The 12,612-nt window shown below is 53.5% G+C and overlaps 4 protein-coding genes across 4 annotated transcripts; 3 read left to right on the top strand and 1 right to left on the bottom strand.

Moving 5' to 3' along the window:
* Window positions 1-57: 57 nt before the first annotated feature.
* J4E90_002245 (uncharacterized protein) lies at window positions 58-1,793 on the top strand (the record flags this gene model as incomplete). The annotated part of the gene is made up of 2 exons (XM_051431826.1): window positions 58-62; window positions 617-1,793. 2 exons carry the CDS (start codon window positions 58-60, stop codon window positions 1,791-1,793), a joined length of 1,182 nt encoding a protein of 393 aa, XP_051294960.1.
* Window positions 1,794-1,837: 44 nt separating this feature from the next.
* J4E90_002244 (uncharacterized protein) lies at window positions 1,838-2,651 on the bottom strand (the record flags this gene model as incomplete). Its single annotated transcript, XM_051431825.1, has 2 exons — window positions 1,838-2,485; window positions 2,535-2,651. The coding sequence occupies 2 exons, from the start codon at window positions 2,649-2,651 to the stop codon at window positions 1,838-1,840; spliced, it is 765 nt and encodes a 254-aa protein (XP_051294959.1).
* A 703-nt stretch (window positions 2,652-3,354) lies between these two features.
* Window positions 3,355-4,119, top strand: J4E90_002243 (uncharacterized protein; the record flags this gene model as incomplete). The annotated part of the gene is made up of 1 exon (XM_051431824.1): window positions 3,355-4,119. The coding sequence occupies one exon, from the start codon at window positions 3,355-3,357 to the stop codon at window positions 4,117-4,119; it is 765 nt and encodes a 254-aa protein (XP_051294958.1).
* A 517-nt stretch (window positions 4,120-4,636) lies between these two features.
* J4E90_002242 (uncharacterized protein) lies at window positions 4,637-5,617 on the top strand (the record flags this gene model as incomplete). Its single annotated transcript, XM_051431823.1, has 1 exon — window positions 4,637-5,617. The coding sequence occupies one exon, from the start codon at window positions 4,637-4,639 to the stop codon at window positions 5,615-5,617; it is 981 nt and encodes a 326-aa protein (XP_051294957.1).
* Between the last annotated feature and the right edge of the window lie 6,995 nt (window positions 5,618-12,612).

Here is a 12,612-nt window from a genome sequence, read left to right as displayed (position 1 = left end):
CAACAACGTTTATCTGAGCTTGACAGCCGGCCGTTGCGAAAGTTCACTCTGACCCCTATGACGTGCATGACTCGAGGTAAGTCAGATCTTAGCTCTCAAGCTTGGAATAAGCGCACCCAGCCACATCCGGCGGCACGCCTCACGCAGCACCACCTCATACTTCCAGAAAATGTGATTCCTCAATCCATACTAGCTACACACAGACATCAAACGGGATGGCGCGCCGCTCGACCACGTTCGTGACTAAAAGGCCGCATCGCAAATCGAGGGGCGGATGCTTCACCTGCAAGAAGAAGAAAGTGAAGGTACATTCAATATCAAGAGCATTCAAATAGGAACGTGGTATTGATCTGGTGCAGTGTGACGAAACGCAGCCCAAATGTGGTTACTGTAACCTCCGAGATTTGGACTGCGAATATATTCAGAATGTCCCCTCGACATCTCGGACGTCGTCCGCCGGCCCATCGTCCAGTGACGAGGGTCTACCATCTACATCCAACACTCCAGCAAACTTCAACGATCTTTCTGCCCAGTTGATACCATATCTTAGCCCACACTGCCATACATCCATAGGCACCCTCACAGCGCTCGACAGTCATCTACTGCAATACTACAGAACAGACGCCTACCGCACCGTCGTATCCTGCGACGATGCCATCATCCAGAATCTACACAAAGAGACCATACCCCAACTAAGCATATCCAACCCATTTCTCCTATACGCCCTACTCGGCATGACAGCAACCTACAGCAACAACATCACGCCCAACAAGACGGTCGAAAAGCAAGCCCTGCTCTACCGCCAGAAGACCTTTTCAGCCTACAAAGAAGCCCTCAAGAACATCACAGCTGAAAACTACGAAGCCGTCCTCGTAACAGGCGGTCTCCTCCTTGCGCTTGTCCCTGGGCCGACAAATGACAAAGACGAAGATCATCTCGAATGGGTGTTCGGCCTCCTTAAACTAAGCGAAGGCCTACGTATCCTCGCCTCCCTCCGCTGGGCCCAAGGCATCGAGAAACTCTCCGTGTATCCGCTAGTACGCCGGGAGATCAAGACGCTGCCACCACCACCCATCATCGACGTCACAGGCATCGAAGCGCCTATTGGCCCTCTGGGAACGACGCCTGATAACCCCAATCCAGCACCGACATACACGCCCATTCATTTCCCCACGCAGAACCGCCTCTTTCTTCCACCGCCGCTGATGCAACTCCTCCAAAGCGTTATCCGTGGAAAGGAGTCAGGAACGCTAGACTGGCACCGACCAACCCTTCTCCCCGTCTTCCACGCCCTATCCCCCATCTTTCTATCTCTGTATTACTACGGGCTAGACTCTGACTTCTACGTCCGCATCTTCGTCTGGACATCCTTCCTCATGCCGGACTATCTCCAGCTGATGCGGGATAAGGAACCAAGGGCTCTGGTGCTATTCGGGTGGTGGTTGACGCTGGCGAATCTAGCGCCGAAGGGGTGGTGGACGGGGAAGCGAGTGCGTAAGACTATGGGGGCGATGATGCGGGCGATTCAAGCGCAGCCTGTGGGGGATGGTGGGTTTGCAGAGCGTGTTCTGGGGAGTGCGTTGAGGATTGTGGATGTTGTGGATAGGGAGGGGAAGGAGGCGGCGGCTAAGGCGGTGTTTGATGACTGGCCTGGTGTTAATTGGGAGGAGGGGCCGGGGAGGGCTCAGGCGTGGGAGTATGGTCAGTTGGTGGATCTGGGGAACTTAGATGGCGGTTTGGATATGGGTGCTGCTGTGGGTATTGATCTACAGGAGCTTGGTATATCGGTTTGAAGTAGATATGAATGCCATTGCGCACGAAATGGATACAAGCCTGCTTATTGTCCTATCTCGGGCGTTGTCCCAGCTGTCTCTGCAGCAACGTTCTTGTTTCCTGCCTCCGAGTCTTCCTGGTCCTTCCCGCCTTTTGGCTCCCTGAGCATGCAATATAGCTTGATCGCGTCCTTCTCCCCCTCTCCATCTCTACACTCCATCTCCCTCGCCAACCGAAAGCCAAACTTCTCATAGATAGCGATATTCGGCTCACTCCTGCTACTCTCCAAATAGCACATCTTCCCCTCCTTGTCAGCCATATCCAGCACCTCTTCCATCAATGCCCTTCCCACACCCTGTCCCTGGCACTCCGGCAACACAGTAACGATGTTGCAGAAATAGTATCCCTTTGGGTCCGTCCAGAGTTCAGACTGCGCTTCCGCCTGTCTTGCCTTCCATATCCAATATCGCGTTGTGCTGAGGCCGCCGCGTCCGTACCACAGGTTCATGCGTATTTGGTTGGCCCAGAGATACCAGTACGAGAGGTATAACGACCAGGACTCGGGCTCGGACGTGGGTCGCGGTGGGAGCCACATGGCGCAGCCGAGGATCTTGGACGGGTTCGAGGTGTCGCGTGCGACGTGGAAGAGGCCATGTTCGATGCCCCATCGGCAGCGCAGGGTGAGTGATACACGGTTTCGGGTCAGCGAGACCTGGGAGGGTTAGCAACGCGCGCAAGAAGACGGGTACCGATAAAAGTACCTTCTCACGATCTGGGAAGACCCAATTGTTGTAGGGGTCATTGGCGAAGGCTTGTTGTATGGTATCGATTGCGCCGTCGATATCGGCCTCTTTCATGCGCGTTACTTGGATGGGCATTGTGAGAGGTTCTGTGGTGTTAAGATATTTCGAGACTCTTCGTGTCACGGCGGCAGTAGATACGAAGATATATGTGCCAGTCTCAGAACTGGAAAACTTCGATAACCAGCCATAATAGGTGCGGGGAGGTTTGTAGAGCTTGTCGCATGCAACAGGTGGATAGGTGATGAGATGGGAAGGTATAAGCGACAGTCACGTGCATTGCGGGGCCTTCCGATCCTTATCTGAGCAGGCGCGTACGAACCATCTTCACCAATCCTACCTGCAGCTGTCTTGGCCTTGTTACACAGCTTCAGCCTGGTAACAATGTCAGCTTTCAGGAATGAAAGTCCGGCCTTGGTGCCTTGGACCTGCGTGACAACGCACACTAAACACCACGGAGACTTCCAAGCAAAGACTCAGACGGGCTATGCGACTTCCTGGCCCATCCATTGGCTTGAAACGATCTCAGACAGATACTACTAATGGCCAAGTCCAGCTGCGCCCTGGCGATCAGGCTGAAGGTGGGGTAGAGATGGCAGCAGCAGATCTGCTTCTTCGCCGGCCCATGTCTCCTTCGCTACAATTCGGAGATGGAAATGAACCTACCATGTTGCCAGACATTAGCAGCTTTCCTTTGACGCTACATACGCGTCGACATACGGCTGGACACATTACCAGCTCTGCTAATGTACAACCTACGCCGCGTCGCAATGATAATCACATGGAACCTGTGGATTTCTACGACGCCTCATCCGAGCCATCCGTCATCAAACACATTGAAGCTTCTACACAAACATTGTCAGCAGATGGAAGCGATCTGACTTCTATCGGACGAGACCCATTCTGCAGACCATGGGACTCCAAGTCAATAATAAATCGTATATTATCGGAGATGGATGCCGCAAGCGCTCGAGATGCTCTCGAAAGCCTTGGGGTTACCGATCTGTGGCTACCGCTGTCGAAACAACTACTTAAACGGTTACTAAGTGATCCTCATCATGTCTCCGAGTTTCTCGAACTACAAGAAGAGCATCTCAGTGTGGTTCTTGCGCGTTGGACGCAGCCTGCCACAGGAGAACATATACGCGACATGATGTTCAATCACTGCGAGTTTGAGGACGACGAAGAAGTTTTTGAGGAGAATCGTATGCTCGGCGAAGGGATGGTCGGTCTTGTCGAGGAGGTGACTGTACGAAGCCGAGAACCACCTCTTATATGCGTACGAAAGAAGATCGCAAGGCCTAAACAGCTCAAAGCGCATCGGCAGATCATGGCTGCCTTCATTCGGGAGATCAAAGTCATGCGTCAAGTCGATCATCGCCATTGCGTTCGGTTTCTTGGGAGCTATACCGACAATGAGTCTGTCAATATTCTCTCGACGCCGGTGGCTGATATGGATCTTGCTGCCTTTCTTGACAGACCTATTGGAGACCGGGAATGGGCCATACTCTACAAGGGCATTGACTGCCTTTGCAATGGGCTGTAAGTGCATGCCAACCTACAGTCCCACGCCATCGAGCTTCAGACAGCGATGGTGGAGGGATTTCACGATGACTGCAATGTTGACGTAAGAGGGAGCTTTCGCTAATTGCCTTCTAGATTGTATCTCCATGACAATAAGATTCGGTAAGTACGTTGAAGTTTAGTCAAGAATATGTGGACAAGGCGCGCTATATGATCGCTTTCGTCTATTACATTCAGTAGACAGTCCCCCAAAAGGTAAGGCTGACACGGCTTAGGCACGAGGATCTAAAGCCGCAGAACGTTCTCGTCCATGGCACCAACATATTGCTCACCGACTTCGGATTCAGGTAAGTCAAGCGCCCAACGAATACACTACAGCGCTAATTGTACGCAGTCTCGACTTCTCTGATGACTCTGTTTCGACGACTACAGGACGCCCATCAGCGTGGACGATTCGCTATTCTGCTCCAGAAGTCTTGGACTCCGAACCACGCAACCGAGCTAGTGACATATTCTCTCTTGGATGTGTTTTGATAGAGATGGTCTCAGGACTCTATGGGCACAGCCTCTCGAGAGTCAAGGAATATTGGAAGATGACTGGTAACGGACAGTCAAGCTTTGCACGCAACCCCCGAGCGACGTCTTCATGGATCGAATTCCTGTTAGATAATCCTGCGTTCGGAAGACTAGACCAGATCGTCGACTTCCTGCCGGAACTACTGGTCACAAAGCGGCTTGATCGACCGTCGGCTGGGACAGTTGTAAATACATTGAAAGGTCTGGGTCTACGTTTTCCAGACCCTCCACATCTTTTCAACACCTGTTGCGGGCCACCGGTAGGGCGGATAGAGAGTCGCCACCCAAAGTGGGTTGGAGGAAGTGGTTTGTTAGAAACACGGGACCCACAGTTCTGGTCGGACCTTCGCAGCTATTTCGATGCTGTTGCAGACCCCGACATGACATATGTCGTACTTGACCAGCGTTTCAAACAAGTCGCTGCTAAGCATGATAATTACTCCCATCTATTGGATATGCTCGGCGATGTTCCCTCAGTTACGGCGGCTTGCGAATCGCTCTTTCTCAAATCCGACAAGACCAAGCCGCTATCGTTCTACTCACACAGCCAAACTGTTGCATCAACACAGCTACTGGACTTGGACCACGTGTTGCCGCAGGTACTTGAAACGTACACCTCCTGGAAGGTTATATTCACAGCGCTGAGTATAAATCTTCCTACTGTCAAAGCGCAATGGGTACCGAAAGCTCCAGTGCCTTTCCAAGTTAACGGACTCTCAACCATATGGCGTGAGCGGACAGTACAAATCTCCATGGTTGGCCATGATCATTGCCCAGCCGACAACCGCTGCTTCAGGTCCGTATTCTACGTGTTGGCATTTAAACTGGTCGAGAAAGGATACGAGCCTTCAAAGCTGGGCGCACTCGTTATTGACCTGAGTATGACGACACCTCATCAACTCGAGATGAACGACAACTGGGGAGTCGGTTCCATGACAACGTGAGAGTATTGCACACAGTAAAAGGTGGCCAGCCGATGGTAGCGTGGATGTTACACTACAACTACTGCGTGAGGCTTCTGGCGTGTAGAAGTATTTCGTGTGACGGGCTCCTAAGAGGGCGAGAGCGGAGCACGGCGAATCTTAGGGCCACAAAATCGTGGACGATTGATTTCCCAACATCCTGTAACATAACCTTACCAACTAAGCACGATCATATCCTAGAATATACACGAATGCGGGTCGAGACCAAGATCAGTACCGTATACAGCAAGAGCTTGGACAAGGACCAGGGTGTAGGCCAATCGACTATGTCATTGTTCGTGTAGTGAGTATGCTCTATGTGCAGTCGTGATCAAGGAAGAACTGATCTGAATGGTATTGAATAGAATAACGTACCTACGCGCAACAATGCTGCCCAAGGCGATGATCCTCAGCGTCAGCACCACACCAAAGGCTACTTGACAACGAAAAGGAAAGAGGGCGAGGCAAGTAGGACTGATGGTGTACGAGACCCAAGTATGAAAGGCAAATGTACAGCATGAGCAGCGATCCAAGCAATGCAACCGAGACCGCAAGGTCCAATTGCAGTCACTATGTGTTAGCGAACAGACAAAGTGGTGGAATAATCGTCGTCCATGGTCCACACGCTCAAAAGTACGCTGCGCATCAAGCGTACGCTTTTTGTGTGACTCAAAAACCTAGATGCGCAGACGCATGCTTACCTTTTCCCTTAACCAGCATCACAACGAATCAAACAACCAAAAAGCTGCATGATTGCTTTTCGTGACCAAGACATTCCGCTTCCGCGATAACGCTCATACACACGCAGCACACACACATGGTGATAGTTCTACACACGAACCCACATACTCACCGCTCGAACCCAAAAGCCCATACTCACACATGCGCTTATGTCAACATGTTCGCACAAAGCAAGCCCCGCACTACACTACAGGACACTACCCCAACCCCAGCCCAACGTCTATTCGTCATGGGATCGACAGTCCTGCATGGCCTGGTCAGTCAGCCTACCGAACCCAGTCCAGCCCAGTCCGATGACACCCTCCCGCACTGTGCGCGGGCGAAGCGAGTGAGCATGAGCGGTTCCGGATAGCGAATGCGAGTATGCATGGGAGCTGGTAGACCTGTTTTGACCGGGCCGTTGTTGGGTTGGGAGTCGATGGTTGATGCGGGTGTGTGGCATGATATGTGTGGCGAGGAGGCGCTGCTTTTTTGTTCCGGGGGGCTATGCTATGCGATGCTCTGAGTCTGTCGTGATTGATGTGGCGAGGGACATGTACATGGTCTTCGTACTTGGGCTGCGTAGTCGGCCCGCTTTGTACATGTATGTGTATACTTATCGGTGGATGGAGGGTACCGGCGTTGTTGATACGAACGTCTATCGTGTTAGGTCTATTGAATATTTTTTTGGTGGTGTTAGGCCATGAGTAGGCACATGATGTCAACGTCCGAACGTCGGCATTTTCCTCCTTTGCGATCAACATGTCGACGATCTCTGTTCAACATCTTAGGCTCTCGCTTACGGCGATGTAGTATACCGTGAGGAATCAGCTGATTCGCCGGGTTATACAGCCTTGTGTCCGGCTTTTTCCTTGAACCGTGGCGCTGTAAAGGTTAGGTATGAGGAACAGGCAGCCAACCTTGTTCGGATATAGAGCATGGATGCAAGCGCGAATACGGAATGAGACGGGTTGGATACTTCGTGAGCTTCCGCTTAAAGGCACGATTATCGGCGTTGCATCCGTAGCGACGATCCGGAAATTCTTGGTTCCGAACTGTTACCTGGCATTTTAACATGCACATGGAAGGCACAGTAAATAGCAATAATGTCCCAGGGTGCTGAGGCAGCAGAACCAGGCCGTGTTGCAAGATGCATCTGCCGGAGGACAGGCGGAGACGGGTACTGTACGCAGCGCAGCATAAGTGGGCAGCTAACAAGACGCAACTAGAGATTCGAAAGCGAGAACCTGAGCCATCCTTGGATCATCGTGGTACTTGTTGATCAACTGAGAGAACGTAGCCTCCGCAAAGTCGAGACCCTCCGTATGACAGCGTATAGCGCCTGCATGTACCCTTGAACTGTAAAGGGTGGGTAACTATAAGGGCAGATAGTACCACTTGGTGTGCATACAGGCGACCCGCTGGCGGCCGACGATTCAGTGTTGGGCAGTCAGGCAGCCAGTACGTGGGAGTGCGAGAGCGATCGGAAAGAGCGGAAGCAGGAAAAAAGTCGATGAAACACAATCCGGAAAGTTAAGCCACCGTGTTGTGTGGTGCGGGTAGTCCTTGAGCGGTCTGTTTGGGGCAACTCCAGGTCATCCTAGGCACCGGATTACGGTTAATGCTAGTAGCCAAGAGGGGTGGTGTTGCGAATGCGGGCGCTGATGGAGCGCGTACTAGCCGCATCGCCGTGAAAACATCGGTGTGTTCGACAAAGAGGCAAGCCGGGGCTGCCGTGGTCATCAGACAGGCTGGGAGGCAGGTGCGAAGGCGGCAAGTCGGGCAATAAGCGACGTGCGTGTACTCTACGCAGAAACCGATCTATGTCCTGGGCGCCCAAAAATAGGGCGTTCAATTTGCTGAGACGTACAAATCAGGACCATGCAGGTGTGACTGCTTCTGCGCATAATCGTAGGCGAATAAAGAAGGTACTTCGGGTCGTCGCTCAGTGGTGGAAGTGGACTTTTGGGATCGCCGCGTAAGCACAATTTAGCCTAGAGCATGTCTAGAATAAGAAGATAGGCGATTTGCCGATCTGGTGAGGTGGAAAAATTCATGGCGCATGCATGGCATCCGTGGGCCCGTTTGCACCGTCATACACCTGACGGGGAACTACTTGCATAGGAGCTTCCGTAAGTAAGTCTCAGTTGGCAACTCAAGGATGGTCACCTCCACACAAAGGACGGCCCTTGTCAGCAGTGATGCACGCAGTAGTACCGAGCCTTGGATTGCATTTGACACATCGCCTGATGTAACAGCGGCCGAGTGCATGACTGGCGGGCACCAAGTTGTGTCTTACAAACGAATAGCAACTGCTATATAGGGTTCCGACTAGGGGTGTGCTGCTGGAATATTAAAGCGGAGTGCAATTGCCGGATTGGTGCGTAGTATTACAAGACTGAGATCGGTGGTGTAACTGTAAGCGGTAAGCATAATGCTAGAGGTGGCCCGACCTCGGATATTCTATGTGGCAGACGTGCTGATCGAGAAACTTTGCTCTATATTAGCTGCCTTGTCGACACAAGTTGCAGCAGCAAGCGCCTCAATACACCCTGATTCATGATGACGGCCGGATCCATCGCTCCTCAGGATGCATTGTTGTATTGGCATTGAGGCGGTTGGTGGCAGCTAGGTACCGAACCTAAAGAGGTGCGACAGGCAGAAGGGTCGCGGTGGAGCGGCAGAAGGAAAACAAACGCTCGTACTGCGTGAAACCGAGTCACCGCCGGGCCCTGGTAAAGTGGAGAAGATTTTGCGGAGATGCAGGCTGGCTTCAGCTGCTGCGTCGTAAGACAATTAGCATGGGATCGCCCGACAGAAGTTTCATCAGTTGCGCGCTCGGGTGAAGCGAAGGTACAGACGTGTACACGATACCCACGGTCCGGCATGCTCGTGCGGCAGTCTTGGCTAGGTAAAAGTGATGCAGAGTCATGGCTTGTTCTTGTTGATGTACCAGCAACTTGTACACACAAGCGAGTCAACGGCTGTGAGCTGGCACAATGGCGGTCTGACTGGTCAGACTCGTACCCCGGCTACGAGCGCATATCGTGTATGTGGAAATGCCATCTTGCCCCATGGTCGTAGCCCTAGTGATGTTGAGTGGGGTGTCGGTGTCCGATTCCCTCTTCGTGCGTCACACGCGCATGTTCGCGATGCTGTACCGCTGGTGCTTGCCTGAGGTGTGCAGTAGGACTTGTTTCCGGCAAATATCCAAGATTGCGTCGAGCACAACTTGCAGCAGTAAGGAGGCTCACCGACGAGCTAGTGTGGCTGCTGATCCAAGCAGACAGGAGGCTTCAACGGAGGACGGCGATTGGACAAGGGGCTCTCGACGTTGAGCAAGTGGGCTCGCGAGCCGCCTGGTGAGGCTAATGCTCGCTGGTGGGCAAGGATAAAGTGCCGCCGCGCCCGCAAAGAGAATTTCGCGTTCGCATGGGCCGACCATGATCTAGAACACATCACACGCAGACAGGCCGATACCATGCTAAAGGATCGTCGTCGTCCACAAATAATGCAGCTACCAAGCCGACCGAGTTCTTTTTCATGCAACTGGTTCACATCGTGCTTCACCTCGCGCTTGGTTAGGGTGCTTGCGTGACCGGGAAACGACCTGTAGCCTGGCCACGTCTAGTGAATGGTGTTGACAAAACTCAAGGGAACGCCAGGAGGATAGACTATCATGCTGAAGGTAACGTCGTGTCAACATGACCATGGTTGATATGGCAGGGCGGGCCATGAGGGACTTTGTGGTTGGTTTGAGCTAGCGTAGCGATGCCGCTCATACCGTGATTCTCTGCCATTCCAGCATTCTTAGAGATGATGCGACGCCACGTTTGAGACCCACTCGACTCGTGGGCCACCCGCTGATACGTCATTAAAGGGTTTTTCTTCCCGTGTTGCAGATTGCCGGACTGGGGCTGTCAGCGCCTGGCTTCGACACACTGGCACTGTGATGAGTGCAGCACCCGTGCCGCGTCCATCCAAGCGCATCCTCCATAATAATGCCGGAGAAAGCCTTTTTGAAACCACAGTTTTCACAATCTCGATTGATGGAGCTTACGGCGTACAGCACGGCTAGGAAGCACGGGATCCAGATAGTGCAATGTCTGTGAATGGCGCTGTGCCCAATGCTGCGCGGCCTATTGTCTCGAGCGGATCATCTGGACGCGAAACTATGGGAAGACGCGGGTCAGCACTCAGCACCTCGATTCGACGGTTCGTAGATTGAGTGTACAAGATCAAGCGACGCTTTGCAGAGCGGGTTCCGGTGACAGTTCGGTGCTTACTTTTCCTGTTCACATATTCGTCTCGTGATGCACAAGTGTACAGCTGCGCCGCAATTTTCGTGGATCAAAATGACCGAGGCCGCGTGCTGCAGAGTCAGACTGGCTGGGTGTGATACGCGGGATGTGCTGAATTACGGAACACGGTGCATTGATTCGTTCCCTGTGGCTCGCGCTAGTTGCAACATCGTTCACTGACGCCCACACTCGGTGCACTTTGTTGATGACCGACCTGTGATGGGAGTTGCTTCTTTGTTGGTACAATCAGGATCCTACGGCAGGCGCCTGCACACATGGTGCCATGAAATGTCGGCTCCATGATTGGGTTTCAGCTGGACAAAACGGACGCCATGTGTAGATGGGATGTGGCTGCAGCCAAGCAAACGTTGACGATGCTTTTGAGTGCATCCGTGAACAAGACCCCCATGCAAGGACCCAAGTGCAGCTTTCATATGCTCTTTTTGGCGACAAGATGCAAGCCCCCTGACATGATCCTGTTCGTTTGAACCACCAAAAAGATCCTTGCGCCCGCGTTGGACCGCTGTAGATCATTCAGGCGGGACGAAGCCAGGGTTGGTCTCTCGGCGCTTCGGCTGCATCTCATCAGCCACGCGGGGATTTTCTCATTTCTGGTTGTCGAACGGCACTGCCGCTTTGGGCCTGGTCACCGTGGGGTCAACAGGGAGGTGTGAAGACCTTGTCGTGAGATGGAGGGATCGGTCGGCCGCTTGTCATGTTGGTTGAGACAGCGGTGCTGCAAATAACGGTAGATGATAGCGGCATGCTTCAATAGATGGATCCTCACGAAGCATGCGGCTTCTTTGTCACCGGGGCGCAGCCAGGCTTTGTGCTTCGTATTAGGTGCAGCCAGCACTCATCGTGATGATCGGATCCACCCCACCCACGGCGACGTTGAAGGGAATACCGGCGTGCTATAATAGGCTTCGACCTAGTCTATAGATGCGCTATTTGCAGTGCTAGACGATGGCGCGAGCGGAATGACATGCCAGCTACGTGAACGCGCGTATCGCCATACGGCCACACTGTGCCCGGTGTTGAGTGCCGGGTGCGATGCGTAGTGTTTGGATCAACAGCCCGGTCGCTCGGTTGTTCACGCCCGACAGTCGACGTTAGCCACGGTGCGCATGGTTTCAAGGCGTGCCCAGGTGGAGCACGACGCTGGCAAAAGGTTAAAGTGCTTTTCCTCGGCGGTGCCTAAGAGACCAAGGGTGCAAGACTCGACACAACCTCATGTACGGGGGCCCTTTAGGCGTAACCCGTCGTGGCGGCACATGTACCCAGGCCGGGGGGTCGACCGATGGACGGCGGCTTCTTGCGTCCGGTGTGCTCAGCGTGTGAGGGACAGTAGCGACAACACCGTAGTCAGTATAGAGGACTAGAGGATGCAAGGCTGATGACATGCCGATGCTCAGCGCTGATTGCTCCAATCTCCGCGAGTGGCTCGCCGTTGGCTGTGTGACCTCGGCCAGCGATGCATGTCTGATGCTGCATGCCTCTGCAAAGTCCCATGTCATCGACTCGCCCGTCCCCGTTACAGGCGGCAGGGGTGGACTAGCTGCATGCCGATTTCTGGAAGACGCTCGGCTAGGGGCAGGCCAATGGACAGCCCGGAGGCGCGCCCACCCCAGATCGCGCTTGGACACCGTGGGCCAGCAGTGTGGTTTGCCGGCTGCACGCGCGACCACGCAGGAGGTGCTGGGTGCGGGTATGGTGGACCGATTGCAGTGCGCGGGCGGCGCTGATTGGCTTATGTCACTAGCGCGAGGGCTGCTGTGAAGGAGTAGGCGTAGCGCAGCAGGACCCAACCTCGCTCCGCTTCTTCCAACCCTTTCCGAAACTACTGCGCCAACCAAAGTTTGACCCCCCATCCGCCCCTGATCTCGCGATGCTGCTGGCGCCGACACGGATCGTTGCTGGATAATGCACTTCGTTCTGCAGGCCTCCCACACACGA

The sequence above is a fragment of the Alternaria incomplexa genome, assembly GCF_024043165.1.
Source record: "Alternaria incomplexa strain BMP 0042 chromosome Unknown scaffold_2, whole genome shotgun sequence".
In the NCBI taxonomy this organism is placed as follows: Eukaryota; Fungi; Ascomycota; class Dothideomycetes; order Pleosporales; family Pleosporaceae; genus Alternaria; species Alternaria incomplexa.
Note: the sequence above shows the minus strand (reverse complement) of the source record. Positions and strands in the feature narration are given on the sequence as shown.